Source organism: Nycticebus coucang, chromosome 4 (genome assembly GCF_027406575.1).
Source record: "Nycticebus coucang isolate mNycCou1 chromosome 4, mNycCou1.pri, whole genome shotgun sequence".
Lineage (NCBI taxonomy): Eukaryota > Metazoa > Chordata > Mammalia > Primates > Lorisidae > Nycticebus > Nycticebus coucang.
Genome location: NC_069783.1, coordinates 72740429 through 72763165, shown reverse-complemented (window position 1 = coordinate 72763165; position 22737 = coordinate 72740429). Strand labels below are relative to the sequence as shown.

The window sequence follows — 22737 nt, the reverse complement described above, 5'->3', positions numbered from 1 at the left end:
TGAGGTGCACAGACTCTGGAGAAGAACAGTAGAGGGCAAAAGAAAGGCACTACCATAAGAAAGGAGTGCTGGCAATGACTGGGCACTTAGGTGTGGGGTCTATTCCACCAGCATTCTTTGCAAGGTCTGCTTACAGCCTTGGTGAGTCCCGAACCCCTAAGATAAGGTGACGAGCACGCCTGTAATCCTAGCACTTGAGAAGCCGAGGCAGGTGTATTGCCTGAGCTCATGGGTTAGAGATCAGGCTGAGCTAGAGCGAGACCTTGTCTTGGAAAAAAATAGCCAGGCGTTGTGGTGAGCACCTGTAGTCCTAGCTACTCAGGAGGCTGAGGCAAAAGAATTGCTTGAGCCCAAGAGTTTGAGGTTGTTGTGAGCTATGACACCAAGGTACTCTACCAAGGGTGACAATGTGAGAGGGTGACAATGTGAGAGACTATCTCCAAAAAAAAAAAAAAAAAAAGTTTGTTTTATGTCTTTTTTGTTTTTTAATTGTTGGGGATTCACTGAGGGTACAAGAAACCAGGTTACACTGATTGCATCTGTTAGGTAAAGTCCCTCTTATAATTGTGTTTTGTGCTATCTTCAGGTGTCTGAGAATCAAGAAAGCAGGCATCCCTACTAGTTAGTACTAATGAAGGTTAATGACAAGCAGGGTGGTGTCCCAGGGTAATATGAGTTGTGGGATCAGAGGGTTCCTCCCTAATGTCTGCATGCGGGAAAACGGCCCAGGACCTTCTTTATCCTGTGTGGACAAGGCAGGTGCCCCATCTGTTATCCAGATCATAGCCTACAGGGCTTGGAGCCAGGGCTTCTTCAGATTCTGATCTCTCCATGGGCCTGGGCTGTACATTTTAAAGAAATAAAACTCACCTTCTCTCATAAATCTGATTCCAAAGTGTTTATCAAAAGGATTTACTAAATGCCAGGCTTTGTGCCAGGTACTAGGGACAAGAAACTAAGATGAGCCCCCCACCACTAAGAACTCATGCTAGAGAGGTACAGACAAGGTGCTCTGGGGAATTGGAGAAAGGGGCAGGGGGTGTCAAGAGATGGCACAGAGCAACTGAGAACAGAAGCATTTCTAATATATCTGGAGATGAATTAAAAAGTGTCACAGAAAAGATCATATTAACAATAGCAGCAACAACAAAAGCTACAACATGCCTAGTAATAAATTTAAGAAATGTGTAAGATTCACATAAGAAAACTTTAAAACTTTGCTGAACTCCCAAAAAGACTAAAATAAGTGGAAATATAAACTTCCCTTTCTCATTATAAAGCTGTCTATTCTTCTCAAAATAACCTATAAGTTCTATGTGATTCTGACTGAAAAATCCCAGTATTTTTCACAGAACATGACAGGTCATTTATAAGCTTATCTAGAGAAGCAAATGCCAAGAGAAAGGCAGAGAAATGTGGACGAAGTATTTTCCTTTTTGGGGTGGGGGTGAGGGGCTGGGGGCAGAGACCCACTCTGTTGCCTTGGGTAGAGTGCTATCGTTCAAAGCAACCTCAAACTTGCATTCAAGTGATCCTCCTGCCTCAGCTACCCAAGTAGCTAGTGGCCACCTGGGTGAGTTTGAGGACATGTTAAATGAAATAACGTGTGCAGAAGATAACACTGTATGTTCTCATATGTGGGAGCCATAGCAGAGAGAACAGTGGTTACCAAAGGCGGGGAAAGGCAAAGAGGGAAGGGAAATAGCCAAAGATTAGTTAACAGATAAAAAAGTATAGCTAGATAGGAGGAGTAAGTTCTAGTACTCTACAGAAACTACAGTGACCATAAATTAACAATTTATTATTTTCACATAGCTGGCAAACCAGATTTTGAATGTTGCCAACACAGAGAAATGATAAATGTTTGAGGTGATGGAGGCACTAATTACCCTGATTTGATCATTACTCATTGTTTACATGTATCATAATATCACACTGGGCCTGCAGATGGTTTATGCCTATAATCCTAGCACTTTGAGAAGCTAAGGTAGGGGGTATCACTTGAGGTCAAGAGTTTGAAACCAGCCTGGGCAACACAGCCAAGACCCTTATCTCTACAAAAAGGTAGAAAAATTAGCCAGGCATGGTGGGGCACACCCATAGTATAAGGTTCAGGAGACTAAGTCAGGAGCCCAGAAATTCAAGGCTGCAGTGAACTATGATCATGCCACTGTACTTAAAGCCTGTGCAACACAGCAAGATCCTGTTACTTTAAAAAAAAATACTTGGGAAGCTGAGGCAGGAGAATCACTTAAGGTTAAAAGTTAGAGGTTGCTGTGAGCTGTGATGTTACCGCACTCTAAGGAGGGTCACATAGTGAGACTGTCTCAAAAAAAAAAAAAAAAAAAGACAGAGGCTGGTTGTGGTGGTTCATGCCTGCAATCCTAGTACTCAGTGAGGCTGAGGCAGGATGATCACCTGAGCTCAGGATTTTGAGGTTGCAATGAGCTATGATGATGCCACTGTCCTCCAACCAGGGTGACAGTGGGAGTCTCTGTCTCAATACATAAAGAAATAAGATATTTTTGACGTACCAAATTGGCAAAAATTAAAGACTAATAATTCCTTATTCAGTCTTAGTGGGAAAGTAAATGTTTTTGAGACAGATTCTCACTGTTGCCTTCGGTAGAGTGCCATGGCAACCTAAAATTCTTGGGTTCAGTATTCTCTTGCCTCATCCTCCCAAGTAGCTGGGAGTACAAGCGCCCACCATAACACACGGCTATTTTTAGAGAAGAGATCTGGCTCTTGCTCAGGCTAGTCTTGAACCTGTGAGCTCAGGCAATCCACCCACCTCGGCCTCCCAGAGCGCTAGAATTACAGGCGTGAGCCACCACACCTGGCCACATAAAGTATTTAAAGGTATTCTGGTAGAGAAGCTGAACCCTCCAGGAACAAAGCCAGCACACACTGCCGTACTATGGCCTGGCCTTTGTTCAACGCCATAGAAATTCTGGTAATAGGTACCCATTTCTTAATCCAGGTGCTGGATACATAGGTGTTCACTCTGAAAATTCACCAAGCTACAAACACAGTATGTGCTTTTCTTCTCTGTGTATTATCTACTTCAGTAAAGTAAGTTTGGGTTGTTTTTTTTTTTTTTTTTTTTTTTTTTTTTTGGGAGGTGGAGTTGTTTGTTTTGTTTGCTTTGAGACTCCTTCGCCATGAGTTAGGAGTGCTGTGGTGTCATCATAGCTCACAGCAACCTCAAACTCTTGGGCTCAAGGGATCCCCTGGCCTCAGCCTCCCAAGTAGCTAGGACTATAGGTGTGTGCCACCATACCCGACTTTTCTATTTTTAGTAGAGACAGGGTCTCCTTTTTGCTCAAGCTGGTCTTGAACTCCTGAGCTCAAGCAATCCATCCATCTTGGCCTCCCAAAGTACTGGAATTACAGGTGTGAGCCATCGTGCCAGGCAGTAAATTTTTAAAAAATTAAAAGCTAGGGTGGTACCTGTGGCTCAGTGAGTAGGGCGCCGGCCCCATATACTGAGGGTGGTGGGTTTGAACTTGGCCCCAGTCAAACTGCAACAAAAAATAGCCGGGCGTTGTGGCGGGTGCCTATAATCCCAGATACTCGGGACGCTGAGGCAAGAGAATCACCTAAGCCCAAGAGTTGGAGGTTGCTGTAAGCTGTGATGCCACAGCATTCTAGTGAGGGTGACAAAGTAAGACTTTGTCTTCTAAAAAAAAATTTAGAAAATAAAAATAAATAAAAAATTACAATAAAAAAAATTAAAAGCTAGGCTCAGGGCCCGTAGCACACTGGTTACGGTGCCAGCCACATGCACCAAGGCAGGCGGGTTTGAACCCAGCCCAGGCCAGCTAAACAATGACAACTGCAATAACAAAAAAAATAGGCAGGCATTGTGGCAGATGCCTATAATCCCAGCTACTTGGGAGGCGGAGGCAAGAGAATCTCTTAAGTCCAAGAGTTTGAGGTTGCTGTAAGCTGTGATACCTCAGCTAACAATGGTGACAAAGTGAATCTGTCTCAAAAAATAAAGTAGGCTCGGCACCTGTAGCTCAGCAGCTAGGATGCCAGCCACCTACACTGGAGCTGGCAGGTTTAAACTCAGCCTGGGCCAGCTAAACAACAATGACAATTGCAACAACAACAACAACAACAACAAAAAAAAAAATAGCTGGGCATTGTGGCAGGCACCTGTAGTCCTGGCTACTTGGGAGGCTGAAGCAAGAGAATTGCTTAAGCCCAAGAGCTACAGGTTGCTGTGAGCTGTGATGCCATAGCACTCTACCAAGGGCGACATAATGAGACTGTCACAAAAAGATAAATAAATAGGGCAGCACCTGTGGCTCAAGGAGTAGGTGCCGGCCCCATATACTAGAGGTGGCAGGTTCAAACTTGGCCCCAGCCAAAAACTGCAAAAAATAAATAAAAATACATGCATACATACACATATTACATAAAATAAAATAATTAAAAATGAGAAAACTCAGTTTCTATCATTTGCTTTAGAGTTTCCCTCTAAAATTCTGATTTTAATACCTGGCAACATGTGGATCAGTTTTATAGAATGGAACGTTCAATCCCATATTTTGCTTGACATAACACATCTGTCTCAATTTTTCCAGGCTCCATACTGATTATCACTAAAATTATCAATAGAAGAGAAAAGGTTTCTGGAGTAACCCAGGTGTGGGGGAGACACAGGAAGACTCAAACCAGATAAAGCAGCTGCTCTCAAGCTTCACTACAGATTAAAAATTGCTTGGGGCAGGGGATGGGGGGTGATATTTACCTGGCAGGAGATATCATGATCACAAATCACCTGGGAAGCTATGAAAAATGCTGGGCCAGGGCTCCTTTCCAGACCAGTGACATCACGCTCTCTACGACTAGGGCCCAGGCATTGATATTTTCTTTTTAAAAGGTTCTCAGATGATTAGGTGATTCTAATATGCACCTCAACCCCTAAACATGAGAACCATTAAACTAGCTGAACCAGAGGGACTGCCACTGGGAACTCTCTAGGCAAGTTGAAGCATGGCGCTGCCTGTCCTGATGGAAGCTATGAAGCATCTAGGTGAGAAGTGTTTATCTGGCACCCACCCAGGTCCTCCTCCATCTCCAGCTTCCCCCAGTCTCAGGCAGAGAACCCACAGGAGGCAATGATGCCCACATGGAGGAGGCAGCATCAGGAAAGAGGGAGAAAGGTTTTCCAGGCTTCCTAAGGGTTGGACATGGAACCCTGGCTTCTGGCTCCTAGCCAGGATACTGAGACTACTCTGGACCACTTGCTATCTCAGCCTTAAGATACATGCCACTGGCTTGGCGCCTATAGTTCAAGCTGCTAAGGCGCCAGCCACATATAACAGAGCTGGTGGTTTCGAATCCAGCCTGGGCCCACCAAACAACAATGACAACTAGAACCAAAAAATAGCTGGGCGTTGTGGCAGGCACCTGTAGTCCCAGCTACCTGGGAGGCTTAGGCAAGAGCATAGCTTAAGCCAAAGAGTTTGAGGTTGCTGTGAGCAGTGACACCACAGCATTCTACCCGGGCTGACAGCTTGAGACTCTGTCTCAAAAAAAAAAAAAAAAAAAAAAAAAAAAAAAAAAAAAAAAAGGTCTCACACCACTCTAACCACACAACCCCTGAGCTAAGTCCTAACTACTACTCAGGATCCAAATGACCCTTCTGGGAACCCACAGCCAGAAAATAAGAAGCCAAGGAAAATAATAGTGGGAGGAAAGGCCACAGGGCAGAGGTCAGCACACAGCTCAACCACCAGGTAGGACCCAACTCAGGGGAAAGTGGCAGGGCCAGTGAGGAGGGGGGGATGCCACATGGCCCATCTGCCCAGAGCTTGCAACACTAATACAGAGAGCCCCCCACACTGCCTTTAACACCAGCAGATAGCCATCTTGACCAGGCACCCCTTAGTATTTTACAAGCTCAGTGATTCTGACAGAATCCTTGGCCCGCTCTTCACAAAGTATCCCCTCAGAGGCCCTCTCTGCTTAGGCTAGAACTTACAGTTGAGCTCAAACAAGGGGTAGGCATGGGGATGGGCTGATGCCACCAACAGCATCCTAGAATGCAGAATGCAATGGCAGAGAGAAGGATCCACAGTGCCGAGAAAAAAGAATGGGCATCTCTTGGGCATTGCCTCCGGCACTGCACTGAAAATCCATTTCTGCATACCCTCCCCAGAGCTCAGGATGTATGTAGGGCAACAGCAATCCACCTAGTGAAGGCACAGTCTCCCCTCTCTGGGTCCAGCAGGGTCTGGTGCAATAGGGGGAACCTTCTGAATTACCACTTGAACTCATTCAAGTCAGCAGAGAAATGAATTGGCCCAATGATCACACCCAAGGCAGAAGGTATTGCAGAGGAAGTTGGTCTGGAATCCAGAGAGGGTTCTCAGCCCAGACCCCTCCTGGGGGCTCTCTCTGCCTCTGACAGTAGATGCTATCCTCTGTGGCTCTTCCCTTTTCTGCAGAATGGCCAGCAGGAGTCAGAGATGGAACCTCCCTGAGGTTCCCCAAGGTGGACTGGCAGGGAACAGCCCCTTCTGTAAACTCCATCTGCTCAGCAAGGCTGGGAACCAAGGCCTGCAGGCCAGAAAAACAGACTCCTGGGGATGGGGGTTTGGAGGAGGCAGTGAATGCAACAGAGTAGACAGGAGGCAGAGCAGAACTCAGTCCACAGGACATAGCGCTCAGAAGCAAGCTGAAACCCCTGCAATGCCTTTGTTCCTTCTGCAAAGCCCATGAGGTTAGGATTACACAGGAAAAATGCTGGGAGGCGGGGTTGAGAAATCCAATTACTTAAGCACCAAGGGCAAAAGAGTTCCAGGCCACAGAGGTAAATGGGATTTGCTTAGACCCTAATCTTTCTATCCTTGGAATTTTTGCCTCTTAAGGAAGGAACAGTTTGTAGCAAGACACTTATCTACCTCCCTCCCTCTCCACTATCCTCTAGGATGAGGTGTCCAGGATAGAAGGAAATTAGAATTTTTTGTCTAATCTTTAACATCTCAAGCAAAAACCCCAAGGATCCAAGTGGTGCCTGGAAACATCCTCAGTGGGTAGGGCGCCAGCCATATGCACCATGGCTGGCGGGTTCCAACCCAGCCCAGGCAAGCTAAACAATAATGACATAAGCAACAAAAATTAAAAAATAGCCAGGCATTGTGGTGAGCACCTATAGTCCCAGCTACTTGGGAGGCTGAGGCAAGAGAACTGCTCAAGCCCAAGAGTTTGAGGTTGCTGTAAGCTGTGATGCCATAGCACTCTACTGAGGGTGACATAATGAGACTGCCTCAAAAAAAAAAAAAAAAAAAAAAAAAAGATCCACAGCAGGAGGAAGCAGAGGAAAGATGGCCAAACTCAAGAGGTCAAAACTATCCGCATGTCTATCGTTATAGAAATCAGAGCAAGGTTTGTGATCAGCCACCAAAGGATAGAGGCTCCCCCTCTAGGTTATTAAGAGCCACAGAATAGAAAAAGCTCAAAAGTTAAGGTGCCCAGACTGTGGCAATGAAGCTTTAGTCCCTTGCAGAGCCCAAGTCCACATCAGCATCTACAGCAGGGGTCCTCAAACTACGGCCCACGGGCCACATGAGGTGGTGTGATTGTATTTGTTCCCGTTTTGCTTTTTTACTTCAAAATAAGATATGTGCAGTGTGCATAGGAATTTGTTCATAGTTGTTGTTTTTTTTTAAACTATAGTCCGGCCCTCCAACACTCTGAGGGACAGTGAACTGGCCCCCTGTTTTAAAAAGTTTGAGGACGCCTGATCTACAGGAAATGTGGCCTCCTCCTGAACTGCTTGTTTTCTCCCTACAAGTCATGCCCCTCACACACATACAGTACTGCCCTTTCAGATGGTTCACACTCCATCAGACTTCCAGAGGTGAAAGGGAAAGCAGGAGACATACTTATTATCCACAGAAACAGGGATGCAATTAAATCTTTTGAGGTGCTCTAAGAGAATCTCTCAGACAGAAAGATCTCTAATCTTCCAAGTGCTGGCTCTGTCCTAAAAACCAAGGGTATGGAAGAGTGGAAAAGCGATGTCCAAAAGGAGTGGAGAGGCATCAAAACAGAAATAATAGCCAGGCGTGGTGGCTCACACCTGTAATGCCAGCACTCTGGGAGGCCAAGTCGGATGGACTGCCTGAGCTCAGAGTAAGAGACCAGCCTAAGCTAGAGCAAGGCCCCACCTCTAAAAATAGCCGGCTGTTGTGGCAGGCACCTGTGGTAGTCCCAGCTACTTGGGAGGCTGAGGCAAGAGAATCGCTTGAGTCCATGAGTTTGAGGTTGCTGTGAGCTGTGACACCAGATCACTCTACCGAAGGTGACAAAGTGAAACTCTGTCTCCAAAAATATATATATATTTTTATATACATATGTTTTATTTTATTTTATACATAGTGTTTCTACTTTTCCATAGGTCAAAAACAGTGCTAAGATCATACACTTCTTGTACTAAAGAAAGCAAAGCCGTTCAGGGTATTTCCCATAAACTGTTTATCTATCACCCATCTGCCACAACATAAATTCAGGAACCATGAGGAAGCCTTAGAAACCGTTATAGCAATTTAAGGCTATCAGGCCATCTAAGAGCATGGTCACTAAACTCACCTCACTGAATGGCTCAAATGGTGCTGAACTCCTAAGGTGAGCTTCTCACTGGAAGCTGTGAGCTGGCTATGCAAAGTAGGAGTGTGTTTTAGTTTTGCATATTAAACACACATACACACCCTCCAAGAAACAAAAGCTCATCCTTCCTCAGATTTAGTTTGATTAAAGCTAATTTGGAAAAAAATAAAGAGGGAAAAAAACTAATTTGGACACCTTCCCTTTTCAGAGAAAGCTGAAGTCCACAAATTCAGACACAAAGTGATCTCACCATAGCAAACAACAAAACCTGAGAGTATCACCTGTACCCATTCTAAGATGCAAGGCAGAATACAAATGTCTATATACAATAACTAAGAAAATGCCATGAAGGCTACGTTGAACAGTTTGATGAGAATATTTCAGATTGTATATGAAACCAGCACATTGTACCCCCTGATTGCACTAATGTACAATAGCTATGATTTAACAATAAAAATAAATTAAAAAAAAAAAAAACCCAAAAGTAAGGTTAGAGTAGGAAATAGAGAAAAAAGAAACTGACAATACTGTGACAATGCAATTCTCACTCTCCTCCCCTCAAGCCAGTGGGTTTCAACAGAACCCCTGAAGAAGTCAGGGCTGTAGAAAGCATGCAGCCAATTTCAGGTTCAAGGTAAACTGCCGAGGCACAGTATTTCCTAGAAATACTGTTACCTAAATCTCAAACCCAACATATCTAAAGCTCACACCATCCTTCTATAAAACTAAGCTCCTTTCTCTGCCAGTCCATTTTCTGACCCCACTACCTTAATCTAGATCCCAGAAACACTAACTTACTGAAAATAAAACTGGTATGCTGATTCTTCTTCAAAGTCCCTTGAGGTTTGCTAAGCCAAAGAGAAAGCAAATGTGAAGAGCTGAGCACATCTGGGGCAAGGCGTTTTTGTCTGCCATGTGCAAGTTCACAACCCCAAACACAAAGTTAAGGTCAAGGGGTGGGGCGCCGGTCCCATATGCCGGAGGTGGTGGGTTCAAGCCCAGCCCTGGCCAAAAACCAAAAAAAAAAAAGTAGAGTCAACACATAAGAAACAAAACTGCCGTTGTGGCGGGTGCCTGTAGTCTCAGCTGCTCAGGAGGCTGAGGCAAGAGAATCGCTTGAGCCCAGGAGTTGGAGGCTGCTGTGAGCTGTGTGAGGCCATGGCACTCTACTGAGGGCCATAAAGTGAGACTCTGTCTCTACAAAAAAAAAAAAAAAAAAAAAAAAAAAAGAACTTTCTCTAAAGATGACAGACGAATGGCTAACAAACACATGAAAAAATGTTCATCATCTCTTTATATTAGAGAAATGCAAATCAAAACAACCCTGAGATATCATCTAACCCCAGTGAGAATGGCCCACATCACAAAATCTCAAATCTGCAGATGCTGGCGTGGATGTGGAGAGAAGGGAACACTTTTACACTGCTGGTGGGACTGCAAACTAGTACAACCTTTCTGGAAGGAAGTATGGAGAAACCTCAAAGCACTCAAGCTAGACCTCCCATTTGATCCTGCAATCCCATTACTGGGCATCTACCCAGAAGGAAAAAAATCCTTTTATCATAAGGACACTTGTACTAGACTGTTTACTGCAGCTCAATTTACAATCGCCAAAATGTGGAAACAGCCTAAATGCCCACCAACCCAGGAATGGATTAACAAGCTGTGGTATATGTATACCATGGAATACTATTCAGCCACTAAAAAAAATGGAGACTTTACATCCTTCGTATTAACCTGGATGGACGTGGAAGACATTATTCTTAGTAAAGCATCACGAGAATGGAGAAGCATGAATCCTATGTACTCAATTTTGATATGAGGACAATTAATGACAATTAAGGTTATGGGGGGGAAGCAGAAAGAGGGATGGAGGGAGGGGGTTGGGGCCTTGGTGTGTGTCACACTTTATGGGGGCAAGACATGATTGCAAGAGGGACTTTACCTAACAATTGCAATCAGTGTAACCTGGCTTATTGTACCCTCAATGAATCCCCAACAATAAAAAAAAAAAAAAAAAGAAAAAACTGCCAATGCCAGCTGTCCCATTTAAAGTTATAATTTGGGGGGTAATTTAGTCAATGTCTTTTACTTCCAGTGGTTTTGTGAGGATCAAATGATTTCTCTATTTTGTATACGTAACACTGTACCTAGAATATGGCAAATGCTCAGGCAATGTAGAAAGACAGAGGAAGAAAGGGAGATAAAGCAAACGGAGATGGGTTCACAGTCCTAGACAGCAGATAATCTTTGGATTTTAATCGTCCAAGCCATCCCTGCCTTCTATTTGCCTAAAGGCTTCCCAAACTAATCCAGTTCCTTCTCAGAAGCTGCAGAGATGCTGAGTCCTCAGCTAGCTGCCAGATGCTGGGTGTCAGAGGAAATGAGGCCAAAAGCCCAAGAGGTCCTGCAGGATAGGAAAGGGAAGACTTAAGAGGATTGGGAGACCCAAAAGCTGAGCAAAACCAAGGCCCCTCCCCACACTCCCTCTATCCCTGCCCCCGGCTTAGCAAGACCACAGAGCCCATTACCAAGCACTCAGGCCCCTCCTCACTGTGCCCAACAAGGGTGTGACAGCTCCAGGGCCCCTGCACCACCTTGGACAGGAAGGCCTGTCCCTTCAGCTCACTCACATGTGTATCTTGTAAAGAAGCTCTTTCTCCTTCTCCTATGACACTCAAAAAGGGTTGGTCATCAAGGAGGCAGAACTGAGCTCTGGGACTCAACTCCAGTTATCACTTCTTCCCCAAACTCAACTCTGAAAATCTCTTGGTTGGGTTCCTTTCTTGCTCTAGCTTGACACACTAACCTGCTTCCATACCTCCCTAAGTTGGCTGCTGCCTGTAGACAAGAGGTTACTCCCAAGTCCCTATAAAGAACTGGAGAGTGGGAAGGGCAGACAAGAAAGAACAAGCAGGAGTGACCTATAGCATATAGAAAGTAGAGAGTTATAGATCATTGACAACAGGGCATTTTTGCAGTGGCCAAAAGGAGAGACAGAAGGCAGAGATCCTGGGCACAGTCTCAAAATAGTTTCCAAACATCCTCAGCCAATTGAAGGTTCCCATGGGCCAAAGCGTGGGAGCCCAAAAGCAGGGCTGCTTGGTGCTCTCAGCACTGAGCACTCACTCAGGTCCAGGTTGCCAAGTAGGAGGCGGCAGCAACAGTATCTGCTATAGCACGTTACTTAGGATATTACAGGGTCAACATGGAGCATGCTGGTCACTGAAAGATTAACTTGCATTTATCAAGCTCAACTCTGCCTGTGCTAGGCACTCTGTGCACTCAGACATCATAGATATTCTTGAAAGCTTGGCAGGACTCAGCACATGTAGATGTACACATTCTCACTGGCTACTAGATACTATACACCCGTGGGGCTTACTCATGCTGCACCCATCTTATGAGACTACAAATTGACACCTCCTTCATCCTGTGTCCAGACTGTTGGCCTAATCTCAGAACAGGCTCACACACCAGACACATCTTATACCACAACCTGATAATAAAAGAAGATCTAGCAAAACTGCCTAATGTAGAGTAAATGGAACACCACAGCCATCTGGCCATCCAAGAAAACCCTGAGTAGGGAAAAGATGGCACCAGGGACGGGGACTCAGACCTAAGTGTTTGCTGGCAGTGCCCCAGCAAAGCTGAGAGGAAGCTGTGATTCTCAGACAAATGAACAATAAAAAACAAGCACAGACACACCTCAGAGCTTTAAGAACTCAGCAGGCCCAAGCCCTACTCTGAGAAAGAGGTAGGAAGAAGACTTGTTAGGAGAACTCCCTCCAGATTTTCGAACAGCGCCTTCCACATGCCCAAAGTACTAAGGGCTCGGGCTGGGAATCAGGCTGGAAGCCTCATGCAGGACTGCATAAAACTGGCCTCCATTCTGAGCCTGCAGAATGCATGCAGGGAGACCAGAGAACACACTTGGAAAGAGCTGAAGAGAAGCAGGTCTGCCAGCGAGAGCCATCACTACAGCAGGAGGAGGCGCTTTCCAGGAGGGGGTGCTTTGGGGAGTAAACAAACCTGCCAGCCATCCTCCCTCCCAGCAGAGGAAAGCTCTGGCTGACAAGGCTAGAGATCCAGAGGAGGGAGGGGACTGCCTGCTTCCTGAGCCCATCTGTCCTCTTCCCCTTGGCTTTCTTTCCCCAGGATGGGGGGCAGAACAGGTCTACTCTATAATTTCCAATTTCCGTGCCCACAGCCCTGCAACAACACATTCCTAGTGTGATTACAACTCCTCTAGTCAGCAATAGGAGACCAGGGAAAGAAGCAGAGGTGGAACCTGGGGGTTCTGCTCCAGAGAAGAGCATGGAAAAGTGTGGAATGAGAGATAGCTGGCATGAGGTGAGCTCACTGCTCTCTCCTCCCCACCCACAGCATTGCCAGTGTCAACCACCTCTGCTTGCCTCCGGGCCTCCCACAGGCTCATCACAGGTGAGCACCTACTACTCAGCAAAGCACACCCAGCTCCCCAGGGGGAATCGATGCCAATCGCTTCAGAAGCAAAATTCACACCCTCCTCCAAGCACTTCCTTGCTTCAAATTCCTTGGGATGAGGCCAAGGAACTACCCAGGCCTCCTCCTGATCCACCCTGCAGCCTCAAGCAGGAGCCCCCATCCCACGTGGAGAAGCACAGCCCTCCCTGCCAGCATCCCCGCCCAGTCACTAAGTGGCAGGATGCCACTTGCAGCACCTCCACAGAGCTTCCCACAGCTTTCCCAGGAGGCGGGAGGACTTCCAGGGAGGAGAGACTAAGAGCATCTGGGGACACTAGCAACTTGCCTACCTGCTACCCAAGCAACCAGGCTCCCCAGCTCCCCAAAGACTTCTGAAGCTGAGGAAGGAACAGGAATGGTATTCCTCTCTGTTAGGATAAGTTCCGTAAGACTTCCCCTGCCCACTTGTCCCCATACTCCTTTCCAGCCTCTCTGCTCTTGGTCTTGAGAGGCAGCCACACAGAGCTGACTTCTACTGTTTTCTCCACCCTGGGCCAGTAGAGGATACTGCTGAGTAATTCCAAACTCACGGCAGGTCCCTAGCCCTGAAAAGAAAGGCAAAGCCCAGGGAAACCTACTGATCTGGTCCCTGCCAACCTGGAAGGAATATCTTTGGTTTCCTCGTAATGGCAAATACTCCATGAGACTCTCCCCACTTTCCTGCCCCAAATATACCAGCCCCCGCCCTCAGACAACCACACAGAGCAGCTCAGTGCCCCTTCTCTGCTTCCCACGCACCTGGGAACACTCCCTTCCCAGTCCCCCAGACACCAAGCTGCACAGAGTAATAGCAGACGCCCAACGGATTCCCAGTCATGATGTTGCATCAGCCCCCACCCTACCCAAAATATCCTCACCCCCACCACCTCTTCTCTCCAGCCATCTCCATGGTGACAGCAGCATGACTAATGACACCCTATCAGCTTTAGCTTCAGACTCAGGAGCACAATTCTCCCTCCCCTTACCCCTACCCCCCAGGATTTCTGCAGATTGGATATAAACCAACAGTGCCAGGGAAATTCTCGAGAGATTTCCAGAGGCAGGGATGGGGAGTGGGCTGCATGTCTTAAAAAAAAAAAACAAAAAAAAAAACAGTTCAACAAACCAAACCCCAACTGCACCCAAACCATCCAGCTGAGAAAGCAAAAAGAATCCAAACAAAACCTACACAGGCCTGAGAATTCATTGGCCGCCCACACCCCCACCGCCCCTCCCCCTCAGCTGCTGCTATACACACAGTGGGAGATTAAGGGATCACCAGAGGAGACCCTTTATTTTTATCCAATCCAGACAAACACTTCACCACCACCACCACACACACACACGCGCACACACACACGGTACCTTGACAGCTCCCTGTCCCCACCGCCCGGCTCCTTCACCAGCTTTTATTTCCACCTGCAAAAGAAGCCAGAGAGACAGATGAACAAGGAAAGAAGCAAAGTCCTTCTGCTGCACCCCCCTCCCCACAACACCACTGAAGGGGCAGGAGGAGCGCGGGAAGGGAGGGGGCCTGGGAAAGAAAGGCTAATAGGGACCATCTTCCTGACTCCAGCTGCCGCCCAGAATCGGTGCTAATGGGCTCCTTGCCTTCACTGTGTTTTTGTTTTCGTTTCTCCTTTTTTGAACCCTCCCAACATCCAAGAAGACACTGTCCCTTCTGCCCGTGTGGGATCTGCCAGGCCCTCCTCGCCCTGCGCCCCTACCTCGGCCGGCCTCCTCTGGTGCATCGGCCGCCGGCGGGCCTCCCATTATCCCCGTGGAGGGAGCGCACGGAGGGAGGCACTGCAGAGGAGGCGGTGGCCAGCTGCCGGCTGCGCTCCCCTCCCCTCCCCTCTCCTCCCCGCCGGCAGGGCTGGTGTGCGAGGGGCGGCGCGCTCGCCAGCCAATCCCCGCGGCTAGCCCTGCCCCCGCCCGCGGACCTGCCCAGCCATAAGGCTGGGGCCACCGCGGAGGGTGCTGCGGAGCAGCGCTGGCTGCTTCCCAGGCCCACCGCTGCTTTAAGCAGACTGGGGGATCCCGGGCCACCCCCTATCCCCCTGCGGAAACCTCGAGGGTAATGCCCAGAAGGCGTCCTCTGCACCTCCAGGGTCAAAGATGACAGACTGCGCCTCGGGGTAGGGCAGAGGCTGGCGGGATTCCCACTACCACTCTCAACCCCAGCAGCATCCTTGCAGGCGGCTAGGACAGAACCAGGCCCTGCGATAAGAACAGGAGGCACAAGAGCCACTTTAATCCTCCCAAAAGAAGAAAAAGCCCAGGCAGCATGAACGTTCACCCTATTTTACAGATGAGAAGTCCAGCGAAGCAACTTTCCCAGGTGACACAGGTAAAAAAAAAAAAAAAAAAAAAAAAAAAAAAGCAGATCTGGGACACCAAGCCAGGGCTGCCTGGCTCTAAAGATACTACTTAACCATTATGCAGTTCTGTTCTTCCCTCCCTTCCTCCAATAGCCTAACACAGAAAACAGACTTCTTACAGCCCATACCTCCTATGGCTCAAAGCCTCACACCAAGCCAGCTTTGCCCTCCTCAACATGCAGACACCCAACCCTCACTCTAGAATCACTACCGCTGCTGCCGAAACATACCCCACCCAAGAGAACCTCCCCACAATAGCTTCTCTTCTCTTGAAGAGGCTACAAGAGGTACCAACAACACCCCAAGGGGCTCAGCAGACCTCAGGGCTTCCCATCTCCAGGAAAGGGGGGGGTGGCGCCTAGGTCCCAGGAGCTCTGGCCTTCTAGTTTCCAGACTCCAAGCCTTTGAGGGCTGCAACACCCAGAAGACAAAAGGAAAAGCAGGATGAAAAAGAACAAAGAGGGAGGGGAAGGTTCTGCAACCCATTCCTGGACTGAATTCCTGAGCACATCTTTCTCTGCCCCAATCCCCCCCACACCTAAACACTCAGAGCTTCCACCTCCCAGGAAGGTAACTTCCACACACTCTGGTGCCCACCAATTCCAGGCCCTAACACTGCCTGGCTGGTTGTAACTCACCTCTCTTAGCCTCTCCTTGCTCATCTGTAAAATTGAACTACACATAGGAGCTACTTCATAGAAGGATTCCTCCGAACAAATACAGCTGAATACCTGCCACACTGTGGGTGCTGCTAGCTACTAGCACTCTTAGTTTCTGAGAGAGCTCAGTGGGTGCTACTTCTCTTTCTCACAGATGAGTAAGCTGAGGCCAGAGGAGATGTGACTCATATAAGAGTAGTTAGGATGTATGAGAGCCTCAGAGCCTGTGATTCCTTCCTATTGCCCACTCCTCCCCGGGGCTCCAAGGGGTTACTCAGAACAGGATGAGCTGCCTTCAGAGAGTCAGGAAAGTTGGCCTCTGGTGAAGAAACAGCAGGAGGCACCAGGGTCCACACCTGCCTTCCCCTGGGGACATAGGGAAGCCCCACTGGGCTCCTCCCAGGGCAGAGAGGGGAGGCAAGTGACAAAGCATGCTAAAGAACAACATCCCAACCCATGGCTCAAGGTGGACAACTGGGCTTTTGCACCCCTCTACTCTATACCTTTGACCCAGGTGAGTGAAGTCCCAGTCCCTCCTTTGTCCCTCCTCCCAAGCCCCGCCCCCTCTACCTACCCCCCTCCCCCCCACACACACACACAGTCTGCTGCTGGATAAGAGAGATGCCCACTTTTCGGACACTAAAAAGCAGTCCTGTTGCTTCCAGGCTGCCACTGTCCACCAAGCCCCTGCTAGTACCAGGCCCTACGTCAACCACAACGTAGGAGCATCTCCTTTGACTTACTCCACACACAACTTCATCTCTTACAGGGCAACAGAAGGACTTACAGATGTTAAGTTACTTGCCATCAACACAACTGGTGAGTGATGGACTGGAATTCCGATCTCAACTCTAGGCCCTTCTCATCCTAATTCTCTAACCTCTCTCTACCAACTAGGCAAATGCAAAGAGAACTGAGGTCATTGAACCTGACAACTCCCCTTTAAGCTATGGATCTGACAACAGTAATGTCCTGCCTCTGAGACTTCCTGATGCTGCTCCTTCTGCCAGGATCCCCCTCCACCTGCCCTGCCAGCAAGCTAACGTCATACCAGGCTTAATCAAACATTGCCTCCCCTCTGCGTTTCTCAGACCATCAAGCACCCACGAGCATCACCCCCTCCTCCCAAGTCCTCACAGTACAGCGTACTGCCTCTTCCAAGGCACCAGCCACAAAGAAGTACAGTTATTTATTTACATGGCAGTCCTCCCCCACGTGGGCAGGGGCCCTGTCTTCCCCACTTTACTAGGCTCTGCACACCACTGGAATGTGCTGAGCTGAGTTTCTACACAAGGAGGGCAGAGAAGCAGTGGAGTGGGCACTGAGATGCAGAGGCCACTCTCTTAGCCTTCTCTCTGAGGTCCCTAAGGATCCAAGGGACACCTGCTGTCCTGGAAGGACAGGACCTGCCACACCTAAACTGTAGCCAAGTCTCAGACTTGTTCAGCCAGCACACAGGAGCCACAGAGCCAAAATTCCACCCCCCCAACCCCCCATCCCTGCTCAACCCATTTTGCGATGCTAACTCAGCCCTACCCCAACCACAGATCCCTGCACCCTGCTCTGCAGCAGCCTTGGCTACCCCAGTTCCCAAAGCAGTCCACCTGCTTCTGTCCCCACTCGCTCTGGCCTCATTCCCTCATCTGAGGCACCTACAACACCAAGGCTTGAAAGAGTCACAAAAACATATGTCAGGGCCCCTTCAGCTCCAGCCAGGACACTCTCCCCCATATAACCCTCTTCCCATCTTTATCTGTCCCTTTTCTACATTCCAGGCTTCACAGTGATCATCCCAGAGGTACCTGGGACTGCTATGCATGGAGGCCAAGGGTTTCTCCCCCACCATCCATCATGACCCCAGTCCCTTCTGCGCTCCCAGCAGGAGGAATATGGCCACAGCCTTCTCCACTGAGAGAGCTGAAGGGATTCACCCACTTTTTTTTAATTTTTATTTATTTATCTTTTTGTTGCAGTTTGGCCAGGGCCGGGTTTGAACCCACCAACCTCAGCATATGGGGCCGCACCCTTCTCACAGAACCACAGGAGTTGCCCGATTCACCCATTTTTTTTTTTTTTTTTGTAGAGACAGAGTCTCACTTTATGGACCTCAGTAGAGTGCCATGGCATCACACAGCTCACAGCAACCTCCAACTCCTGGGCTTAAGCGATTCTCTTGCCTCAGCCTCCCGAGTAGCTGGGACTACAGGCGCCCGCCACAACGCCCAGCTATTTTTTGGTTGCAGTTCAGCCAGAGCCGGGTTTGAACCCGCCATCCTCGGTATATGGGGCCGGCGCCTTACCAACTGAGCCACAGGCGCCGTCCCCAATTTACCCACTTTTAGACACACACATGCCCCAACACCAAGAACCTCAGGAACACAGATTCTCATAGGCCAGATGCCATACAAATATACATAGACCAGAGAATGAAGACACATTCAAATACACAGGGGGATTTTCAAGAGCATCAATCAAGCACCAAACCCACATCAAACCCCACACTTGCAGCATGATATACCATACCTTATTTAATCCTCAAACCAGTGTGACAGCAATTATTCAGGCACATTTTACAGATGGAGAAATTGGGATACAGAGGCTCAGCATTTTTCTTGCCCAAGGTCACACAGCTAGAAAATGACTTTCTCATCACCCTCTCTCCCTTGCATAGTACAGTCAGGTCTGCTCTGTGTAGCTCTATAATTTTCATATCCACCTACCTCTTCTGGAACGGGTAGAAGGACACAGGCTTCTCATCCTCCCTCACCATGGCTGTGTCCTGAATGAGGTCACTCTCCCTAGGGTTTCACTTCAAAGCTCGGTTCAAGCCCTGCTTCCTCCAGGAAGCTTTCTCCAGTTACCCCAGTCCTCTGCCAGCCGGCAGCACTTCTAACATTTCTCATCCGACACTTGATACTGCCATTTGTCCCTCTGTATGTCCTTCATCCCCAACCAGAATGACTGGAGTCATGCTTTTCCAAAGCCTTTGCAGGTTTTTACCCAACGATCACACACTAAAGGCACTTGGTATCAACTATGAGGGAAGTCTGTGACCTCCTTTCCTCGCCATCAAAGGATCCTGCCAAAAAAAAAAAAAAAATACCAACACCCCCTCCACCTTCAGAGTCTGTGTTTGAAGTCTCTGGTGTCCACGCATCAATTTCCACCCAAGTAATTGCCGCCCGTCACACATACACATCATCCCCTATATTTGAAACTCTTTGCGGTTGTCATGGGAACTGCCTTTGCCTTCATTCACTGATCAGGCTTCACAATTAGCTTTGGCAGCGGAAGTCTGTGTCAACAGCAATCCGGGCAATCTCAGGGAGGAAGCTGAGGAGGAACGGCAGCAGCAGCAAAGATGCTCCTCCTTGCAGATGGAGCCAAACCAGACTACCAAGGCACCCTGTGACCGAGGGGAATGGGTCAGAAGTAGTCAACAACTCCATCCTCACCCTTCTACACCAAAAAACCAGAATGCACCTGGGGCCTCCCATGTTGACGGCCAGCAGTTGACACTCTGCCTATACCTTACACTCTCTCCTAGATGCTTATGAGCTCTTAAACTCTGTGAACCTCATATCAAGGTCTCCTTACCCTCAGTTCAATAGCCTTGGACACCACCTGTCCCAGGACCCAACAAATAACAAGGAAACATATGCTATGGAGAAGGTGGGATATGAATACTTAGTTCAGAAACCTGAGGGCAGCCCTGGCAGAAGACTTCCAAGAGGAATTAACAAATGGTCTTGCTTTCCACCTCAAGGATCCTCAGGTGGCACCAGCAGTCTGTGTCCTTCCACACCCCGCCACCCGCCACAAGCATTCAAACAGCATCTCTAGGCACTGCAGACTCAAGAGACACGCCTCCCTACTCCTGGAAGTCCTTCCCCTCCTAGCCTTCCTTCACATGTCACAACAATGAAATTCTCAAGACATACTCCTTTCTTCCCAAAAGGGGACTAGGCCAGTCTCTGCCCTCAGGCATCACTCCCTTATAGCCCTACCAGGCTGTGCTATAATTGTTTCCTTGCTTGTTTCCCTCCCCAGACAGTGCTCATTAAGGACAGAGTTAACGCTTCCCCCTTCACTCTAAAACTCAGGCTCAGCATGGCGCCTTGCAATCAGTCAGTCCCAGGTGAGGTGTGCTGCATGAATGGGGCCTGGAGGGTCACTTGCATGTCCACAGGTCAAAGTAGATGATGTCCTCCCTCTGGAAAGTGAAGCAATGCCAGAGAGAGGCGCTGCTCCTCTCCAGTACAAGGGACTTTGTAGGTCCCAGGACACAAACTAAGAAGGTATCTCTCCCCCTTGTCATACTCACACTAGCTCTTCTCCCACTGCCCCTCAACAACCTCCACACGTGCTGCACCCATCCCATTCTGTAGCATGAACAGTGTAGACAGGACCCAGCCCTCCTCACAATAAGAGCCTGCTGTCCTGCTCTCTTCTGGGGCTCCAGGACCATTCCCAGCATCCTTAAGGGACCTGGGCATCCAGGACTTACCCTTAAAAGGCAGATCAATAAAAGATGAGAGAGAAAAAAAAAACAAAGAGCATCAGCTGATATTCTCCCCACAAAATAGCTGGGAAGTGGAGCAAACTCCAGTCGTCCAGAACTTAGTCACTTGTTTTTGATCCAGCATCTCTACACCTCCTTCCTCAGCTTCTCTGAGCACTAATTTGGAGGGCAGGGGGTTATGAGGGCACCCAAAGTCTAGCCAATGCCCCCAAATGACTCCATCCAATCAACTCCCCTTCCATTCTGAAAAGCTAGAACTGCTGCTCTAACAGCAGTGGAAAGTGCATGATTTTGTCCACTTACTTCCCAGGTAGGTGTGGAGGAAATGGAACAAAGCAACCGTTTTGGAATTTGTACAAATCATAGTCAGTGGAGCAGTAACAGAGCCATCCAAAAGTAGCCAGGCCCAGAGCCCACTGCTTTGTTCTACTCAAAGGGAGCAGGCAACTCCCAACCTATGGTCACCTTAAGACCAGCCAGTTACCCCTGCACTAGGCTGCTGGCTTTCGTTTTTACCCCACCTTCCTCAGTGATTAATAAAACCCCCAGGTTATCAGATTTCTTATGCAAACGTCATGAGACCAGACCACAGAGGGTTTTTCCAATCTTCGTATGACAGCAGCCTCCACCCTATACAAACACACTCAGGCAGAGACCCACAGCAACCCTACAGCACTGTCCCAGAAGCAGTCAGACAAGCTGCAGCAGGCTCAAAAGGAGGAAGAAGTCTTCCTTTCCAAGACCTCTCTCTGAGCATTCGACCCTCTGTCCATCAGACAGCTGTATAGAAATGATACAGATGGGCGGCACCTGTGGCTCAGTGAGTAGGGCGCCGGCCCCATATGCAGAGGGTGGCGGGTTCAAACCCAGCCCCGGCCAAACTGCAACAAAAAAATAGCCGGGTGCTATGGCGGGCACCTGTAGTCCCAGCTACTCGGGAGGCTGAGGCAAGAGAATCGCTTAAGCCCAGGAGCTGGAGGTTGCTGTGAGCTGTGTGATGCCACGGCACTCTACCAAGGGCCATAAAGTGAGACTCTTGTCTCTAAAAAAAAAAGAAATGATACAGACTAAGGCTGGGAGCAGTGGCTAATGCCTGTATTCCCAGCACTCTGGGAGACCGAGGCAGGTGAATTGCCTGAGCTCACGGGTTCAAGACCAGCTTGAACAAGAGCAAAACCCTGCCTCTAGAAATAGCTGGGTGTTGTGGCGGGCGCCTATAGCCCCAGCACTTGGTGAGGCAAGAAGAGTCTGAGGTTGCTGTGAGCTATGATGCTATGGCACTCCACCAAGAGTGACAAAGTGAGACTCTCAAAAGAAAAAAAAAAAGCTGGGTGCGGTGGCTCACACCTGTAATCCCAGCACTGTGGGAGGCTGAGGCAGGAGGACTGCTTGAGCTCAGGAGTTTGAGGCTTGTCTGAACAAGAGTGAGACTCGTAAAAAAAATTGAAAAACCCAGCCGGGCTCCATGGCAGGCGCCTGTAATCCCACCTTCAGAGGCTGAGGCAGCAGGATGCCCACAGCCTGAGTCTGAGGTGGCAGTGAGCTATAATCCCATTGCACTCTGCTCAGGGCATAGGGTAGAACTCTGTCTCGACAAAAAAAAAAAAAAAAAAAAAAAAAAAGAGAGAGAGAGAAAGGAGGGAGGGGTGGAGAATGGAAGAGCAGAGAGAGGGGAGAGAGAAAGGAGGGAGGGGTGGAGAATGGAAGAGCAGAGAGAGGGAAGGGGGGGGTGTGCCCCCCCTTTTGAGGGCAAGACACGATTACAAGAGGAACTTTGCCTAACAAATGCAATCAGGGTAATCTGCTTTATTGTACCCTCAATGAATCCCCAACAATAAAAAAAAAAAAAAAATGATAGGAGTAATCCTAGCACTCTGGGAGGTCAAGGCAGACAGATCACCCAAGCTCTGGAGTGAGAGCAGCCTGAGCAAAGTAAGAAACCTATCTCACTAAAAATGGGAAAATCTAGCCATCTTGTGGCAGGCACCTGTAGTCCCAGCTACTCAGAAGGCTGAGACAAGAGGATTGCTTGAGCCCAGGAGTATGTCCCCATGAAACT

At 48.5% G+C, this 22737-nt stretch overlaps 1 protein-coding gene across 6 annotated transcripts in view; it reads right to left on the bottom strand.

Annotated features, from left to right (window-relative positions):
* TET3 (tet methylcytosine dioxygenase 3) overlaps positions 1-22737 on the bottom strand; it is a 125365-nt gene that overhangs the window by 91349 nt on the left and 11279 nt on the right. For 3 of the 6 annotated variants that reach the window (XM_053587013.1, XM_053587014.1, XM_053587015.1), the window contains exon 2: positions 14482-14535. The exons of 1 other annotated variant lie outside the window; for it this stretch is intronic. In XM_053587013.1, coding sequence (XP_053442988.1) covers positions 14482-14535 — 54 coding nt within the window. Of the gene's footprint in view, positions 1-14481; positions 14536-14843; positions 14978-16135; positions 16312-22737 lie in introns of those variants that run through there. 2 more of the 6 variants (XM_053587017.1, XM_053587018.1) reach the window with 2 other exon arrangements.